The 19,758-nt window shown below is 43.9% G+C and overlaps 1 protein-coding gene across 1 annotated transcript; it reads right to left on the bottom strand.

Annotated features, from left to right (window-relative positions):
* Nucleotides 1-779: 779 nt before the first annotated feature.
* TNFRSF11A (TNF receptor superfamily member 11a) lies at nt 780-18,934 on the bottom strand. Its single transcript, XM_034642788.1, has 8 exons — nt 18,460-18,934; nt 16,923-17,048; nt 13,059-13,202; nt 9,736-9,829; nt 8,195-8,289; nt 6,591-6,704; nt 3,438-3,490; nt 780-2,163 (listed from the first exon to the last, which is right to left on the bottom strand). The coding sequence occupies exons 1-8, from the start codon at nt 18,620-18,622 to the stop codon at nt 1,258-1,260; spliced, it is 1,695 nt and encodes a 564-aa protein (XP_034498679.1). The 5' UTR covers nt 18,623-18,934; the 3' UTR covers nt 780-1,257.
* Between the last annotated feature and the right edge of the window lie 824 nt (nt 18,935-19,758).

Genomic DNA, 19,758 nt, shown 5'->3' with positions numbered 1-19,758 from the left:
CATGCCTCCCAGCCCCCAAAACTCATGTTCTGTATGTCTCTAGGACCAACAGGAAGAAGATTAACCACTTAAAAAGAAATAGAATTATACAAAGGAACAAGAGAACCAAACTTTAAGCTATGGAAATTCCTTAAAGTCTTAACTTGGAGGTCTTCAGAAGGAAAAAAACCAAATCAGTTCCTTGAAAAATATCCCCAAATGTATCTCCTCCTTTCAGTCTGACTGAGAACTGATGTTACAGAATTTACATATCAGTGAATTTGTGTAGTTGCAGCAAAACCACAAAGCTTGGGAGACGGATGAAAGCACATTGTTCTAGCAAATAAACCAGGAGCTATCATCCACACAAGGCAGAAGAGTCTCTGTGTTTGGGGCAGGATCTAGCTACCTCAGGTTTATACAATAATTCAGACAGCAGCTGCTCGCACCACTTGCTGTCTAAATAAAGAGGCAGGAATGAAAAAGAAAAGGCATCCCAGGATAAAGGAGGTCCACGAATGGGCTTTTTTCTTTTTCCATTCGAGGGTGGGAGGATTCTGTGAAGCCCCTTAAATAGCATATATCCATATATTCATTTTTCTGGAGAGAGTGTCTATAGCTGTCAGAAGATTCTCAAAGAGATCCCCGACCCCCCATGTGGTAAACAGTACCCAGAGCCCTCACCATCAGCAGCCGAGCTTCTTCTAACTACATAATCAAACAGATGGTGTTTTACCCTTGTGAAAAAAAAAAAAAGTTATAATATTATAATTGGTGGGCTATTCATGCTCAGGCAGTGCTGCAGCGATAAATCTCTATAATGATTTTAAATTGTAAAATGATCCTCCTGGTTCCATAAATACATTATATGCAGTGGTTGTAAAAGGGGCTTCTCATATAAAGCATGAAAGGACAGTTTTACAGCATCATTAATTTGGTATAGAACCAACAAGCTACTCTGAATAAAAATTAATTAATTAAGGATTAACTAAACAATGTCATTTGTCCCCCTGACAATTATAAAAGCTCTCTCAGGGGAGATTTGAGGTATAGGCTGCTTTAAAAACAAAACAAAACCCAGAGATCCGCGGGAATGCCTCAACACAGCCAATCCCGAGGTCGATGCTGAAATGGCCTTCAGAGAGTCAGTGCTGGGCGTGGGGCCCCTGGAAGCGAGGAGACGGCCCCCGGGGTGGGGGACAAAGTCACACGGCAGGGGGCACAATCCACAGACTCAACATGGGGATTGAATCAAAACCCAGCCTGCAAAGAGGCCTATCAGGAGAAAAGGTTCCAGTGGAATCTTCCCCATGTTAGCGTCTTTCTTCCCCAAATCGTCTGTGACACTTGCCTGCAGACACTGCTCCAAGAACAGCTCTTTTGCTCAGAAGCAGGCAACCAGGAACACCACTTACCAGATGCTGGTGGCTGGTCACTGGAGGCACTTCCAGAGCCAGGGCCTCCTCTCGTCGAGCTGGGAAGCCTTACGTCAGCCCCATCCGTGGGCTGGCCGGCCCCATCAGCTGCATCTTCGGGTGGAAGGCCCATGCCATAGGCGCACTGGGGCAAAGGTCCGCTTTTTGGGGAAGCCATGAGGGGTTCTCGGTCCTCCCCAGGCGAGTTTCCACAGTTTGCACAGCCATCGGCAGAGCTGGGGCTGGCTGCCCAGTGGGGGCAATGGCCACTCTCCACTTCTTTTTGCAAGTACTTTTCGGAGGCTATGGGAATCCAATCAGTCCTACACAGGGGCTCCGCGATGTGGCAGCTTTCAGAATCAGCCAGGCTCTCTGTCCCAGTGAAGCACTGGCTTAAACTGTCATTCTCCCCCACCTCCAGGGGCTCAGGGAAAGGGGGTGTGGATTTGCTCCCAGGCTGAGTGAGGCACAGCAAAGAAGAGTCTGGGGTCTGGGAGGTCCTGTCCACATATTCGTCTTCTGTGGGAATCTGCCGGAAGGGGTCCCCCTCGATCTCGCTGACCAAAGTGAGCACCCTGGCCCCCTGTCCCTGGGTGCTGGGCCCCCCGCCTACACACGCACCCCCACAGAAACCAGTGCCGTCTGGACAGCACATATCTTCAGAGAACATCTTCTCTTCCAGAGTCAGCAGTAAGACACCTTCACAAATTTCACGCTGACTGGAGGCTTCCATATGAGTGCTGCTAAAATTGTTGCCTGAGGACTCCTGCTGATGTAAATTCAGAAGGCAGAAGTATTAATACCCGGAGTTATTAGAACATGTTTCTGCTAAACATGGCTGAAAATGGTTTAGAATGATTATTTCCACCCTAACAAGTACAGAAAGAACACTCATTATGGTACATTATTTGTGTTATTTAAGAATACAGAGTGGGGGGAACCCTAAAATGGACTATGGGAACCAGGGAATCAAACTGCATTTCAAACAAACAGTATGTTCACACTGAAGGAAAGCAAAGCGCTAACTCATGTAACTTTAAAGAACACAGTATTTTGTCCATACATTCAATCTAAATAAAAAAAAAACCCACTGTAAACAAATAAGGAGCTTTAGTTAGCTTTGTTTTTTCTGTACTCCGGTTTAATAATTCTGAAACTACGTTCTGTGTATTCTGGCATTGAGCACACAGGTCAATACATTGAGACTAACAGGAACCGGGCTTCATCCTGTGGGAGAAGGGAGGATTCAAATCCAGGTAAGGGAGAGACCAAATGAATCCTGTGGTGTTGGGACCGAAACTGGGAGAATCAGGATGAGCTCACGGTTTAAAATTTATATTCTTTATACTGTAGACAATAGATCTAAGGGACGTAATGGGACAATCAAAGACATTTTTAATATCACATGTGGATCAGATAAGTTTGTACCAAGATTAAATTTCTTGATTTTGATCAATGTACTACGGTTATTTAAGAGAATGTGCTTGTTCTCAAGAAAATCGCACTGAAGTATTTAAGGGTAGAGGAGCGTGATGTCTGCCATTCACTCTAAAATGGTTTAGGAATAACAACATGCATATACAGGCTTACGAAGAGTAAATGATAATGCAATGTGATAAAATATAAGCAGTTGGTGGGTCTGAGTTTAGGGAGTGTGGGAGTTTTTTTGTACTATTCTCACTGCTTTTCTATAATTTTGATGATGTCAAAATGAAAAGTTACCAAAATAACTAAAGAGTAGAGGGAAATGGCAGCTCCTTCCTCCTTGGAACCTGTCCTAGGCAATCAAGATTGGCGCTGGAACAACATAAATAATGTATGCTCACAGAGATGACGAGGGGAAGGAACTGCAAAGAAAAGAGCATTTACGATGGGCACCCACTTGGGCTTTGAGTTATTCTGCGGGGATCAATTCTGGGATTCGAGGTTCCATCCCTCAAGGAAGGACCCCGTTCACGGTAGGGTTCAGTATTTGACTAGTAACAGCCACATCAGCCTAACCATTAAAAGGACGTTAAGGAGGCACTTAAGACTTAAATTTACCTTATTTCCACTTAGGCTGCCGCAAGCCTCATTGACCCAGTGCCACAAATTAGCTAGAAAAACAAAGTAAGGATAAGAACTTCATATTATTTCGTCTAATTCAGTATTATCGATCACTATGTCAGCTCAGTATTTCTTTAAATACAGTCATCTGCAAGTCTTTCAGTGAGAGTTCCAGGGAGTGAAAACATTTAAAAGAAAAATCAACCCATTCAAAGACTCCCCCTCCCCCAAACAGAACTTTCTGATCTATGGAAAGCAAAGTGTCCTCCCCTAATGTTCCTCTGAATTCCTCTGGGCATGCTCAGAGCTGCTGTTAGGACTGGAGGCATTCTCTTTCCCTTCGCCGTTTTCCCCTGACGACAAGGGCCGGGGCTAGGCGCCGTGAGGGAATGACGAAGACACAGGTCCAGGGCATTGCCTTTCCAGTCAACTAGCTCACACGGATGGATGAGAAAGGAAGAGTGCAGGCCAGAAGGCTGTCAGACCCCACTGAGTTCCAGGGGGTCTCAAATCCTTTTCCACTATACCCTGTGCTTCTCAGGAGGAAGAGTTGTGTTCTGTGGTATAAACAAAGCACATCTCCCATTAACTTTTAAAAACAGAAGTGATGGGATTCCTGGGTGGCTCAGTAGGTTAAGTGTCTGCCTCGGGCTCAGGTCATGATCTCAGGGTCCTGGGGTCGAGTCTGCATCAGGCTGCCTGCTCAGTGGGGAGTCTGCTTCTCCCTCTTGTTCTCTCTCTCTCTCAAATAAAATAAATAAAATAAAAAAAAAAGTCCGATCTACGAACTGAAAAAAATCTATGAATTTATGTTTTAGAAAGATAAAATTTTACCCCACTTCCACTGACCATTTGATGCTAAATTCACTATAAACACTGAAGTGGGAGGCTGTCCATTCTGCAGGAGAAGATAATCAGGTCCTGATAACAGCTAATCATTTCTATCACATGACCTCGCCTGGGTCATTGCACTTCTCTGAGCCTCAGTTTCTTCATCACGAAACAGGAGAAACAGCGGTGCCCGCCTGACAGTGGCGTGATTTTGTAAGTGCATGTAAAACGCACAAGCAGGGCTGGCACAGGATAAATATTCAATGTATGTCAGGTATTGCTATCATCTTTATGATTATTCTTGCTTCCTTTCTATAGTTTTGAAATTACATAAAAATAAAGTTACCCCAAATTAAAGGAAACTTGTAGCTCTTCTCTTGTAGGGAGCAGTACCAGATAACCACAAATGGTACTCAAAAATGGCATTTGTACATGAGGAGATATTCATAATTACTAAGATAATCTCTCTCCTGGATGACTGCAAAAGCCCGTCCAGCCTTACTGTACCCCCGAATTTGTTTTCTATCCTATAACCAGAGGGCGAGTTTTGCTTCTCTTTGCTAAGGACCAGGAGCAAAGTCCTTAACCAAGCCTGCGGGGCCATGCTTCCCTCTCCATGTTCTCTCACGCAGGCTCTGACTTTCTGCTCCCGCCGCACCAACCTTAGCCAAGTCCAACGGGCTATCAGGTCTCAGCTCCTGGTCTCCTCTGGGGGGCCCTTGCTGGCCCCGAGGTCAGACGACCCCCTATCATCTGCTCACCTGGAGCTCTGCAACTTCCCTTTCAGCACTCGGCCTCATTCTGTGGGCCTCATGCTGCCCTGTCCGCTTCCCCAAAAAGGGCACTTGCTGTGCCCTCAGGACGGAGCCCCCAGGGCCAGTCCTGCCCCAGGGGGGCCACATGAACCGATGGAGAGCCTACGTCCTGATTCAGTAACTAGTAGGTCCACTGTCCTTGTCACTGAGAAGATATGGCAGGAAGAGGTTATTGCAGAGACCAAAAAAAAAAAAAAAAATCAGAAATCTGTTTATCTCACATAAACGTGACTCCACGTGTGAACCTCACCATCTGAACACACATTATTCAAATCCCTAGTTACCAGGTTGCTAGGGAAGTGGAGCAGCACTAAAAAAAATATTCAATAATGAGTAGACTCTTAAAAAAATTCATTTAACACTGTTCTCTGCTTAACATGGACATCTTCAAACACCATCTTCCCTCTAAAAACTTCTGATTGCCAGGCGTTATATAACATGACGTTAGTGGAAAGAGCAGGATAAGCGGGGTTTCAGGAAGTCCACGCATGTGATGCAGGAGAACTGATCAAATCGCAGCAAAGCGGAGGTGGACGTGATAACCCCCTGAGCAACCAAAAAGGGAAAAGGGATAGTGAGACAACAGTCCTCCTAGAGGAGGCGATCTGACCACGAAAGCATGAAGAAATCTCTCGAGGAATCCTTTCTTAAAAATGACGCTCTTGGGATGCCTGGGTGGCTCAGTCGGTTAAGCACCTGCCTTCAGCTCGGGTCATGATCTCAGGGTCCTGGGACCGAGTCCCGTGTGGGGTTCCCTGCTCAGGGGGGAGTCTGCTTCTCCCTCTCCCTCTGCCCCACCCCAGGCTCGTGCTCACGCACACTCTCTCTCTCTCTCAAATAAATAAATAAAACCTTTTTTAAAAAATGACACTCTATTAGCTTTGTGTAAACATCAAATATGCTGTGATATTAAAAGGCACCATCAAACAATTGTTTGTGAAGAAAATATTCCCTAGAAACAAGGTAACACCGGATGATTCATTGTAAGAATGAGCACTTCAAACACCCTTACTGAAAATAAGATAACTTATTTTCACAATTTTGTATTCATATTTCAAGGTAAGACCCCAATCAAAATTTTCCATCTGCCATTTACCTGAATGCTTATCTCTATCTTAAGTGGATGCGTCAAACACGTTGGTATTCTTGGATAAAGGCAACCCGCTCAAACCTGATGATGCATGATCGATCTGACACGAACACACAGCTAATGAGTCATCAGCTTCCTGAACCTGGCATATTTTGTTTGCTTACATATCAACAGGCACCTAAAGTGGCTACTTTAGGGGCACCGTGGGTTTTTGTTGATGTGTTTGGTCAGAGAACAATGAATTAGGTATAAAGGGCATTTCTCCTTAGTTTAACTGCAACCATGTCAAGGCACTTACTGTAGGCAGATCACCAGAGGCAGTCATGGGCAATCTCTGCATCTTCCAGAGCGTATACCTAGACATGTATCTCCTTTCTTTAGCTTAATTTTCAAAAACCAGCGTAGACACAGTACCTGTTAGTGCTTTCCCTTTTTTCCTATAGTAAACACCAAAGATGACAGCAGCGACTAATGCCACAGATATGAAGAGAAGCAGAATAATTAAACTGGGCAAGTAAATCTGGGGTTCTGCATTGGAAGAAAATGAGAAAAAGGTGTTAAAGAGTTTTTTATTTAATTCAGTGATTATTTCCAGTTTTATTTAAAAACAAAACCCTTTGAATCAAGCCCCAGAACCAGAGATGTTGGTCTGGTATCGGAGAAGGAGGATGGTCCCCAACTCTGACTGTAGGCGTGCAGAGCGTGCGCTCAGCTCCAGAAGGGCGAAACCAACTGCAGCCAGCCCCACGCCTGGCATCGCGCCACGGGAGGCCAGCCCACGACCATCTTTAAAAGTGGCTACTTTAGGGGCACCTGGGTGACTCAGAAGGTTAAGCGTCTGACTTCAGCTCAGATCATGATCTCGGGGTCCTGGGATCAAGCCCCATGTTGGACTCCTCTGCTCAGCGGGGAGTCTGCTTCTCCCTCGCCCTCTGACCCTCCCTCTACTCATGCTCGCTCTCTCTCAAATAAATACATAAAGTCTTTAATAAATAAATAAATAAATAAAAGCAGCTACTGTAGCACAACTCTAATTGTCTTGACCACGCCATCCAGTGCCATCTTTGCTTACCTACAGAACACCTCAATCTCTCCAAGTGGACAGCCTCTGAGGCCAGAGGAAGCCCCTTATCGTATCCTTTTCCAAAGAACAACATGGCACCAGGGTTCTGCTGGTAATGAGAACAGAACCATGGCCGTCCTGCAAAGCGTTTCAGTATTTCATCTACAGCACAACGTGGACTTAACCATTTCTCCCAACTCTCTTGATCGTTTGCTTGCTAGAACCTTTATTTTATGAAGTCTCGCCTCTCCTCTCCTTCTCTCCTGTTTAAAGTAACATTTTATTCCCTCAGTTATTTTCAACGTTATCTTTAAAATGGTCTTTTTTACATGCTACTCTGTGGAACTCCATAACCAGAATGCTTAGATAGCCTCCTGTTTCCCAAAATGTCAAATCTAAACCCCTGATTTTCTTAGTTCATTAACCCCATTAATCTGTGGCCTGGGTTCTTCCTGCAGCGTGTCCATTTCCAGTGCTGCCATATCTGGACCCACCTCTACACCATCTCACGCCCCTGGGTAACCAGCATCCACCCTCAACTTTCTGTCAGGCTTTGAAACTGTACTTAAGATTAACTTGATCTACAAAATGTGCCCTGTATAACGATAGCTATATTCTAACTCTGGTTGGCGACCAAAATCTCCCACAGACACCCCTACTGTGATCTCCACAATCCTCCCATATTTGGGCATTTTAATTCATGTTTGTAGCTCAATTTCTGTTCTTTCTTTTTTTGTGTGTATATGAATACTTTATTAGTTATCCACGTCAGAGTGGGAAATTTTCAAGTAGACAACATATCTGGAGTTAAGATACTGATAAAAGTGACCATGGATAAGATGGGATGAAGAGGAGGAGATGAACCCCTTCAGACACAGCAGGTTATTCGGGAGAAATCTAGAATTGCTGACTAGACTGGGCACATCTACAGCCAACCCGCTCTACTTAAACATACCTTTTGGCGGCTTTGCAGATGGCAGAGAAGAACTACAAACCACATCTGATTTATCAGTCCCATGATGTACTTCTGTCTCCCCAAGAATGCTACAGCTGTGGAGGTAAAGGTAGTTAAGTGTTTTGCTTTTATAATCTTGTTTAAAAAAAACAAACAACAAGCTACAAAAGGCTCTACTCCGCTAGATTGCTAGCTTCTTCAGAAGAACTAAGACGTCTTCCTGCACGTTTGAGTCCCCAGTGTCTGTCCACTCGTCAAAGGGTGGACCGATGAATAAGCAAAGGTAACCACTACCAGGGTTCTCTAAGAACCATTCCGACACTATAGTCCAAAAGAGAGTACATTGAAGAAGATTCCAAATGCTTCAATTGCCTTCGGCTGAGTGATAAACTTTTGATGAATGCTCTTTTGAAGCTGAAAATACAAAAAATCTTTTCAACATAAAACTTGGGTAAGTGGATCATAAATAAATATCTAATGAGAATTAATATATTGAGGGGGGATGCCTGGGTGGTGCAGTTGGTTAAGCATCTGACTCTTGATTTTGGCTCAGGTCATGATCTCAGGGTAATGAGACCGAGCCCCGTGTCAGGCTCTGCACTCAGCAGGGAATCTTCCTGAAGATTCTCTCTCTCCCTCTCCCTTATCCTCTTGCCCCCACTCTCTCTCTAAAATAAATAAATACATAAATCTTTAAAAAAAATACGTTGGGACTATATTAGTATTTGACAATAAGCACGCAATGGAAGGACCCAGAAATTCCACCATATATACATATACACACTATATACATATACCGAAAATTCCACTACACACACACACACACACATATACTCACATTAAGTGTGAAACCCAGTATATATACGAGATGAGTCATTGCAGAATTATTTATTACCACAACAGACTAGAAATGACCTGAACGACTACCAATAGGGAATTTATTAAATAAAATTATGGTACATCTCTACGGTCCATCTCTACCAAAATAAATTACGGTACAAACCAAGAGTCGGAAGCAAGTGTTTCCTAAGACACAAAAAGCCACGGAGATCTAAGTGAACAAATATGGAATGAGCTTCCTTTAGCATATATTATGTTAAAAAAGCCAAGATGTTTAGAGTATGCAAACATTTATATAAACAGGAGGCTCCTATATGCACACACACACGTTTCTGGACAAATACACCAGGGGTGCAGGGAAGCTGGGAAGCGTGGGCGTGGCAGGTGAAGGATTATAAACATCGTAAATCACTTTCAAGTAACTAAGGTTAGGAAAGGGAAAAAAGAAGCTGCAATTGTAAGTCAAAGATTAGGTCCAAGTGACTCTGAAAAGTAATACAGAGCCCCTGTCACACAGGAAGCTGAAAATGAGCTGGACTGGTTTATTTTCCCCACGCCGAAGTGGCAGAATTTTCCCGTTCTGAAAACGGGTTTGAGCAGAAGCCTCACCAAATGGCATCGGTCTGGTGACAACCTCAAGGAGACAGTGCAGGTTGAGTTTAAGATCAACACACTTTCCTGGCTCCTCTGTTGCCACTTACTTGGTCCAGGGTTTGCATTTCTCTGTGGGAGAAAAGGCATCGGAGAAGTAGCCTACCAGGCAGGGCTCGCAAATCGTGTCCTTGTTGAGCTGCACTGTCAAAAAAACGAACGGACAAAAGAACAAGCAAACAAACAAGGACACTTAGACATCGGCCAGGATGATGTTCCAAAGGACCAGAGACCAGGAGCTGCCCCCTGTGCCTCTGGCCTCCCCAGTCCCACACTCACCACCCAAGGCTGATTGCTCCGGGCCCTCCTGGCTTCAGAGGGCCCCCGGTCCCACAATAGGTTACAGGCTCTTGTTCAGCAAGGTAACTGGCTCACTGTCAGGCCACTAACGTCAGTATCTGAGTTAGGTACTGACCCTTGGCTGTTCAGAGCCACTGTCCTGGTCCCCGATCCTCTGTTTCCTAGTTGGAGCCTACTGTCTCCTTTGTTTTCACTGGGCGCCTGTCTGCCCTCCCCTTTCAGCCTTTTGCGTTTGTATCAGTCTTCGTCTTCAGAGAATGACAGCCCTTTTCCCGCTTTTAAGGGAAACTTGCTGTTCTGACTCCTGGTCAGATAAATCTTACCAGTGCAAACACTACAGTGATTGTAACACTCTTTTCTCAAACAAACACATAAACAAAAACACACCCTGCCCCCCAAAAAACCCTGTAGGTCTCTCTCTTAAACCAAGAGTTGGCAGCAAGTGTTTTCTAGAAAGGGCCATACGGTAAATATCTTCGGTTTTGCAGGCCCTCTGATCTCTGTTGTAATTACTTGCAGCATGAAAGCATCATAGACAACATGTAAACAGAGAGACATGCCTGTGTTCCAAGTGAACTCTATTTCTACAAACAGAAGAGGTGGGCTGGATTTTGGACCCCTGCCTTAAGCCACCAGCAGTGAAAGCAGGAATTGATCCTAGTTAGGATGTTTCTTCAGCTCTCTCACATTCCTCATCAACCATATCATCAAAATAGGACATGTCTCCAATTTCCTACATCTATTAGCCTCACTGCAACTCACACGTGATGACCCTTTGGTAATTCTAATAAAGAAGACACTGGCTTCCGTGTGGTATCATAATCAGGCAATTGACTGGTGCCAAAACCACAATTTACTCCTGAAATTAGTAGCACTTCTGCGATTTATTGTCATAAATAAAACACTAAAATAAGGAATTAGATTTTCTTTGTCCAAAGTCAAACGGGAAGTACACTCTTGATTTCTGCAGTTGTCTCAATCAGCAGGGTACCCCCTCAACCTAGTAATCTAAGTCACCTTGTAATGACCTTAACAAAAGCCCAGTTAACATCTAGCTGCTCACATGAATTCAAACAGCTTTGTAAAATATGAACACACTCTAAAAGAGTAATGCTTAAAAACAAAGAGACTTCCTAAGAAGCCGCAAGTCACACATAGCTTCAAGGGCGTTAAATCCATGCACGTGATTTCCACATCTACTCTTTGAAACACTGACCTGCAGGGACATCCTGCAGGTTCTCCTTTGCCTTTCCCCCGACACAATCACACTTTTCCCACTTTACAAAAGGAGGCATGCTGCTTATCCACTCCAAATCCTGCTATGCCAAAAAAAAAACCCCACAACAAATCAAAATACTGGTAATTGCAAAGCTCCTGCAATTCAGAGCACCTCCATACAGAAAGGCTCTGGGCCTTGTCTTAGACTCGAATTCATAAGGGAGTTGGTTGCATAGGGAGATTTATTTTAATAATTAAAAAATCAAGGAGCCCCTAGGTGGCTCAGTCCGTTAAGTGTCCGACTCATGACTTCAGCTCAGATCATGATCTCAGGGTCATGAGATCAAGCCCCGAGTCAGGCTCCACGCTCAGCAGGGAGTCTGCTTGAAGATTCTCTCTCTCCCTCTCCCTCAGCTCCTCTAACCCACTCTCTCTCTTTCTTGAAAAAAAAAAAAAATCAAGTCACACTTTTTCCAAGAGAAAGCTCATTTGGTTTAGTCAATACATTTGGTAATAAGGACAGACTGTACCAGTGAGACTCTGATGGACATCTTCCTCCGTATGAATTGAAATGAATACTATCTTAATTCTCCTCAACCTGTCCAAGTCTTCTGGTTTAAAACAAAATGCCTCCAAGCGAAAGATTAACAGGTATGAATAATCATGTGTTGCATCTTGAAAAAACTTCTTGGGGGTACTTTCCAGAAATCAGGAAGGTAAAGAAATCTAAGAAATACTTTTCTGGCAAAAAGATATATCTATTTCTTTACTTTTAACAAAACTGAGAACACAACTGAGTTCTTAACTGAGAGATCATTAAAAACAGCTTTTGATGCCACACCACTATGTGGCCTGGACATATAGCTCAGAAAGTGTTGAAGGAACCGACTGACACTCGTCTACCGGAAGGCTTCCTTAGCCATTCAGGTATTTATGTGAGCAAGATTCTCAGCACTCAGTGGAAATAGAATGAATGTTGAAATCTGTTACATTTTAGCAATAAAAAATATTCAACCATGAATATATGAATCAGAAAAAACCACTCATTAAGTTCGTAAAGCTTTTACAATTATAAGGCAAAATATATTACTTTTTGACAATCATGTAGTAACTGTAATAACAACTTAGTCCAAAAGTGTTTTAACTCTTAGAACCTTGAGCCACAGGAAATTTTTTTTAAAATTACAATCTCAAATGGGTGCCTAGTTTTGATGTGAAAAGTGCATGAAAAGGTGATTAGCAAAAGCCCTCCAAGCCTAAAAACACATTAGGGTAAAATTCTATGGGGAGGGTGAAATGGATACAGATCAAAGGAGGGACAAGAACCGTATAAATTCCAACAGTGAAGGACGATGAGTGCATTTTAAAAAGGATGATGGTGTTATCAAATTGCTACGGTGTTTAGATTCCATTGAATTCCATTTTTAAGTGTTACTGCTGCTATAATTCCTTGGAAACTAATTCCTTAGCAACTCTTTAAGTTGGCAATAAAAAACGTTATCTGCCAACTTAAAAATATGCCAGGGGCGCATGGTTCTTCAAAATTCTTCCAAGGGGGTGCGCCAGTTTGTTTTTTTTGTTTGTTTGGTTTTTGTTTTTTAGTCTGAGGCCCCCTGCGTTACCCCTGCCCGCCTAAGGGGGGCTCCCAAGGTTTCCCAGCTGGAGGAGCCTTCCGGGGAGCACGTGGGCAGCGCGCTCACGTTCCCCTGTAAGAGAGTAACCTGGCCCTTCTCAAGGGGCCTCTCAAGCTACTCCAGCGCCACCTGGTTCCCTGGAGCGTGAGTGACACAGGGACGCCTCTCAAAGCCCGCTCTGGCCCAGGGGAGAGTCGCGGGGCGCACGAACCGAACCGTACCCGGGTGCTGGGCGCCGAAGCCCGGGGCGCACTCCGCGTTGCGGCGGCAACAGTCACAGTCGGCGCTCCAGTGGTAGCCGGCCGTGCAGGCGCAGCGCCGCGGGGCCGTCCGGTTGCCAGGCTCCACCGCCACCAGGGCCTTGCCTGCAGGAGACAGAGACAGGGCAGCTCCAACGCATCCTTCAGGATAGGTTTCGAGAACTCCCCAGTTCCCCCTTCCTAAAGCACTAAAACATCCTAGTAGGTTGGTTCCCCTCCACACCCTCCCCCGCAATAATTAGGAGTCTTGTGGTTTTTTAAAAGTCCATTTTCATGTGAGGAGGAGGATTAAGAACTGGGGAGGGTATGATCCTGGACTATTTTGGCTAATGCAAAATGGACGCCACGGCTTCTTGGTTTTTAGTAAATTCAAATGTGAGAAATATTCTGAACATGAATGCTAGATTGAACCTAAGGGAATAGGGTTCTGGAGACTGGGGATTCACCCTGGGATCCTGCAGGACCACAGGCGTATTCAGAGTTGTGGAAACAGGGCTCAGGGGCATTAGAAAAGGGAACGCATTCCAGAAGCTGAGCCTGATGACATACTTGGAAGTGAATCTCCCCAAATACTTAGAGCTACCCGTGGGTTGTCTCTTTTCTCACAACACATAGCAAAGACTCTCCTTCTTGTCCCAAATCTCCTGCCCTTTCCAGTTTTGGTGGAATAGAGGTCATGCTGACACACACAGTCCATCTTCATTCTTTGTTGACTCTTATTTGCAATTTCACCTACTCACTAACATTTCGGTGTAACCCCCAAATCAGTACTCCTGGCACTTTTGCAGTCATTTTTGGACACATGCAGAACAGTGGAGATTTCGAGCCACTGGCTGGACATGCATACTCTCAGCTGCGGTCAACCAAGGTCACACTCCGCCTTCTTGTTACAGCTCTTAGACTGGAAGCAAGCATCCTTTGTGTGGTCTACTTAGTGTCCCATTTTGGGCATTTCCATGCTTTTTGTTAGTGATTCCACTGCTTACAAGGGCCCACAATCACAGTGTTGAAGTGCTGTCTGCTGTTTCCAGGCCCAGGAAGGCTGTGATATGCCTCATGAGCAAATACATGTTAGATAAACTTTGTTCAGACATGAGTTACAGCGCTGTTGGTTCTAAGTTCAATGTTAATGAATCAAAATATTTACTAAGGTGTCTTTAAACAGAAACACACATAAAACAAGGTTATGTGTGGATCAGTTAACAAAAATGTTGTGACCAGAGGCTCACAGGAACCTAACACTGTATTTCCCCTAGGAGCAATGGTTTAGGATTTGCTAGTTCAGAACACTGATGTTATCCTATGAATAACAAGAATCCACATGCACATACACAATGCAACACAATAATATTATTTGAAACAGACTTTGTACCCCTATAGGGCCCCATCTCACCTGGATTGTCCCAATAGCCCATGGACTTATACTCCTGAGTACGTATAGGAGTTTGTTATGGACTGATGTTTGTGTCCCCTCAGAATTCATGTTGAAACCTTAATCTCCAATGTGATGGTACCAGGAGGTGCGGGCTTTGGGAGGTGATCAGGCCATAGACTGCACGTGAGTGGGATTCATGCCTTTATAAAAGAGACAGTAGGGAGCTTGCTTCCTCCCTGTATATTCTTCACCATGTGGAGACACAGCAAGAAAAGAGTGTCTTGAAAACCTAAAGAGGGCCCTCACTAAGAACCCAACCATGCTGGCACCCCATCTCCCACTTCAGCCTCCAGAACCGTGAGAAATAAATGTTTGTTGTTGAAGTCACTCGGTCTGTGCTATTCTGTTAGAGAAGCCTGAACAGACTAGGACAGAGTTCCAAGGGAAAAATAAACAGGCAAACCAGAACCCTGTCTCCTTCACTGTCTCAAGTTACAGCCAGCAGGGAGGAGATGTTTCCTATTTCCACTCTTTTCAGAGCAGAGCATGGCGAACCTAGAGAGATCTTCCTGTGTCCCTCCCGTGTCCACTCTCCAAGGCCCTGGTCATTTGTGCAGCACTGAGGCCAATCTGCATACACATGTTCATAATGCTCAGAACAGACATGGACAAGGGTCACTTTCTTGGAAAATTCTAGTTCCACTACCTTACTCGATTGTGAGTGAATGCAAGCCTGTGTGGTGATGAACGATTTTGACATATTTTTAAATATCTTAATGTACCAGGTTTGGGGCTTTAATCAACTTTGGCAGTAGACAGAATGAATCTTTATTTCCAAGAGACAGCAGTGAGTCAAGGTCATTACTAAGCAGTGGGAAAGAAAAAAGACTTGATCAGATGCTTCTGCTCAGTGGAGTTTCCATGTTACCTTCTGCGGCCAAAATCTGCCAGCTGTCTCTAACCCACTAGAAAATGACGAGGTTTAAAAAAAATACTTAACTTCTAGTTCTGGCCACTGAAAAGAACCTATAACAAGGATCAGTCTGGTAGCAATGAGCCGCCCTAGCACCCAGACCGAGGTCACTAAATAACATGTTCCACTGGAAGCAATCAGGAATTCTTAAAGAAATGGCTGATTCGTGGTTTGAGGCAGGAAATGTCCAAGATGAACCTGGAAGCAAGGAGAGCTCTTAAGGTCACCCGGGGTCATATAAGGTCCTGAGGTGAGACAATCTGAGCACCCACATACCTAGTAACTGTAATAGATTAAAACACCTCAACTATGTCTGAACGGCTGAGTTTATCATATTCATATAAATCCTTTGGAGAAAGCATGATATCAAGTCATGATTTTGAAAAGCGGTAAATAAAGCTACAAGCTTTCATTCTGCCTCTCCCGTATATACTGTACTTCAGGGTAATGGAGAGTTGCTGAGGGAAGCTTCTTTTCATAAAGTGTTCCAGGCATTCAAGAAGAAGGAATGATAGAAGGTCACCTTTCTACAGCTCCTCCCAAAAGTGAATCTAGGCCATGATGGTCAACATACCACAAGACGAGAGATAAGCAGCTTCTATACGACCCCTGACATAACTACATTATACCAACTATGAGGCTGTTTTGCAAAAAAAAAAAACAAAAAAAACAAAACAAAACAAAATAAAAAATACAAACTTCTGACCAGCCTTCTAGATCCAACAACCACTTTATAGGAAATATAGGAGACAGGAAAATATGGTAAATGACACCAAGGGAATGTAACCAGCAGAAACCAGACTGTGTGACCCACAGGATTCCTGTAATCCACAGGATTAACAACAACATGGTTTCTCCAACAGAGAGGTTAAATGGAAAAAGGAAAAAAAAAAGAGAGAGAGAGAGAGGGAAAGGAACCTCTAGGTTAAGGGACATATTTTGATTCTGATTCCTACAATTATAATGATCCCTACAATAAATAATTTAATAATTAAAAAAATTTTTGAGTCAAAAAAACCCAAAAAACCATACCAGTCTGTTAGTAAAACACTTATGGTTCAGGAGAAAGACTTGAGATTCAGATCTGGCTTTGAGTCCTGCTTCTCACTTGTTAACCTTGGAAAAGTCACCCAACTTCTCCTGGTCTCCGTTTCTTCCTCTTTAAAATGGGATAGCTGCGGCTACCTGGCAGGGTTTCTGTAGAAACTAAATAACATAACATACACAGAAACATTGTGGCAAGATATTGTCAACTGTAACATGTGTGTTCCGGGATTAAACTGAGATGCAATTATATTTCAGAGCAAAATTTCTAAACGAAGAATGTTAACATAATGCTTGAGGCAGGAAATGTCTGAAGCACTTACTTCTCGGGGTCCGCGGTCAAAAACGTCTTCCTATGCCTCCCCAAAAGAGATAGCACTACTGTATCTAAAAATAGCACCTATCCACACACCTGCTGACATAACTGACTTACCCGTGTCGCAAACTTTATGCAGCAAGCATTTATCTTCCTCATTCCAGGTGTCTAAGTATTCATCTGGGCCACAGGGCAGGCATATACTTTCCGAGGTAGTAGTGCATTTAGAAGACATGTACTTTCCTTCAATTGGAAAAAAAAGTGCACCAATGAAAAATACCCCCCAAAATAACAACAAAATGACAAAGATACACCAATCTGCTGGACTATTTAAATGACTGTGACCCCAGGAAACCCCCTAACACAGTCTGGTACACAGGATGAGGCCACGTATCAGTGATGGGCTCCTCAGGCCTCCCAGCTGGCTAAAATAATCTCTCCTAGGGGCTCCTGGATGGCTCAGTCAGTTAAGCATCTACCCACAGCTCTGGTCCCGATCCTGGGGTTCTGGGATCGAGTCCCGTGTTGGGCTCCCTGCTCAGAGGGGAGTCTGCTTCTCCTTCTCCTTCTGCCCCTCCCCCTGCTTGTGCTCTCTTGGTCAAATAAATAAAATCTTAAAAAAAAAAAAAAAAACCTCTCCTAGGCTTGCTGTGCCTATGGTCAGAGCCGTCTTTTAGTTCATCCCAGTAAAAGACCATCCTTCCCACCCCACACATCCGCTGACCAAGGAAAAGGATGATGGCTTTCAAACGTGCCTAAAAAAACTTGAGGGGCTCTCTGGGGGCTAAGCAAAAATTTCATTTTATCCCTGCCCTCCCATTTTCAAGATCCCCTCTACTGTCAATCTGGAGTGTTAACTTCTTTTGTCCTACATCTATTGTGGGCCCTCAGTTAACAGAATGACTAGAGTACCACACACACACACACACACACACACACACACATACACACGCACGCACACCTGCACACTCACGAAAATCACTAGATCTTTTTTCTGCATGTCTAAGAAATACATATAGCTTGAATATCTTAAGGATCTTGATGTAATGTAACCACTGTTTCCAGAACATTGAGTGAGTGAGAACCTGTGGACTTTCACTGAGGCTGTAGAAATACTCAGCCACCTTCTGGCAGAGCAGCTGTGGGGAGGACATAACAAGTCTGCCTTCCTCCTCTCAACAGGTAGGCGAGAAGCTATAATAGGGTTTAGGCAATTTGCAGCAGCAACAACTCCAGTACGGTTATTTCCCACCCCCCAAAATTTTTCTGTAGAATACTTTTAAATAAGAGTTGCATTTTATGTGTTGAAAGTTTGAATTACAAAGTGCTAAAATATGATTTTTAAAACCTTGCTTTCTCAAAAAATAGTGTTTTGGAAAACCGTATTCCAGCATAAATTAAGTACTAGACTCTACAACCGCTTTTAAGCGAGTTTATCTATTGAAAGGTTTTTGTCTTCAGAGTGACACACATTACTACCTGCCACTACCATAGAAAGTCTATCCAATCTCTTTTTTTTTAATCTGGCAGGATTGAAATTATTCCTTGGATTAAAAAATAAATAAATAAATAAATAAATAAATAAATAAATAAATAAGTGGGAATAAGTGTTCCCACTTCTGAGGAACAAGGAAAGGTGCTCAGAAATACAAACCTGGTTCACATTTGTTACAGCATCGTCCGAAATGCTCATAATGCCTCTCACGGGTACATGGAGGGGTGATCTGAAAAGTCACCTGAAAAGAAAATTGACATCGGGTAGAGATTTTGCACAAGTTCCTTCTGGATAAAATAACAAGTGAATCACTGAATTCCATTGTTGAAAAGCATAAGAAAATACCATAAATAGTCCTGAAACTGCTCTATGTGATATTACCTCCCCCCAAAATGTCACTTTCCTACAGTAGCCCACTCCCCACTAAGAATGTATAAAGCCAACTGGCATTGGCTTAAAAATCCATTTAAGCATTGAAAAATATTCTGGTTATGGGGCACCTAGGTGGCTCAGTCAGTTAAGTGTCTGACTCTTGGTTTTGGCTCAAGTCATGACCTCAGGGTCCTGGGATCGAGACTGGCGTCCTACTCCGAGCTCAGTGGGGCGTTTGCTTGAGGATTCTCTCCCTCCCCCTCTGCGCCTCCCCCCTGCTCATGCTCTCCCTCTCTCTTTCTCTCTAAAATAAATACATAAATCTTTAAAAAAATATTCTGGCTCTGCTCATGGTAATATGATGGGTTATGGTCACATGGTAGACAAATGCTCATCACCTTCAGTCATAAAACTGTAGGAGAACATAAGGAGGCCCCTTAATATATGTATTAGATGCCAGGGATGTCAAATTTGGTCTTATACACTTTCTTTGATTTTTAAAAGACCTTTTAAAATTTAAACATGCAGAGAATTTTTTAAAGTGGGGCAGCAGGATGTCATGGGAACCCTGCAGGGTTGGAGCTCAGAGTCCTGGCTGATGGAGTCCTCACCACCTGCTGGCTGAGGGACCCCCGACAAGCTGTTTAAGCTTTTCGAGCCCCTGTTTCATTTCTGTATGATTCTAGTACAAATATAATTTCCAAATCTGCCCATCTACGTAAAACAAAACAAAACAAAAAGCCAAGTCCCCTACAGTCACTCAGAGATTCTTATCACTTTGCCACAGAAAAGCTCTTTTCTGCATCAGCTTTCTCAGGGTAAGAGAAACAACAGTCCTAGTGATCGGCGGTCACGTTGGACACTGAGCAGTGCAACCCACCCACCAGTTGGGCTTGGCTGAACAGACATCAAACGCTGCGGACCAAGGATCATGTTCCCTGCTGGGTCTCAGGGATCCAGAGTTACAGACCTTGCCCTCGAGGGACTTACACACACCAGGGTGTTTACTCCCCACCCTCACCCCCACCCAGGGGCAGATGGGCCCCTACCTCAGCTGGAGGAGGTCAGGGAGGCGGGTCCCAAAGG

This window comes from Ailuropoda melanoleuca, chromosome 14 (assembly GCF_002007445.2).
Source record: "Ailuropoda melanoleuca isolate Jingjing chromosome 14, ASM200744v2, whole genome shotgun sequence".
Taxonomy (NCBI): Eukaryota; Metazoa; Chordata; class Mammalia; order Carnivora; family Ursidae; genus Ailuropoda; species Ailuropoda melanoleuca.
This window is presented reverse-complemented; position numbering and strand designations above follow the sequence as displayed.

Bases quoted from the DNA above. Each gene is read 5' to 3' on its own strand.
- TNFRSF11A (XM_034642788.1), bottom strand. From the start codon at position 18,622: ATGGAATTCAGTGATTCACTTGTTATTTTATCCAGAAGGAACTTGTGC. The intron at 17,049-18,459 runs GTTTGTATTTCT...TTCCAATTGAAG, and splicing joins CTGTAACAAATGTGAACCAG to GAAAGTACATGTCTTCTAAA. The intron at 2,164-3,437 runs GTAAATTTAAGT...AATTTACATCAG, and splicing joins GCAGCCTAAGTGGAAATAAG to CAGGAGTCCTCAGGCAACAA.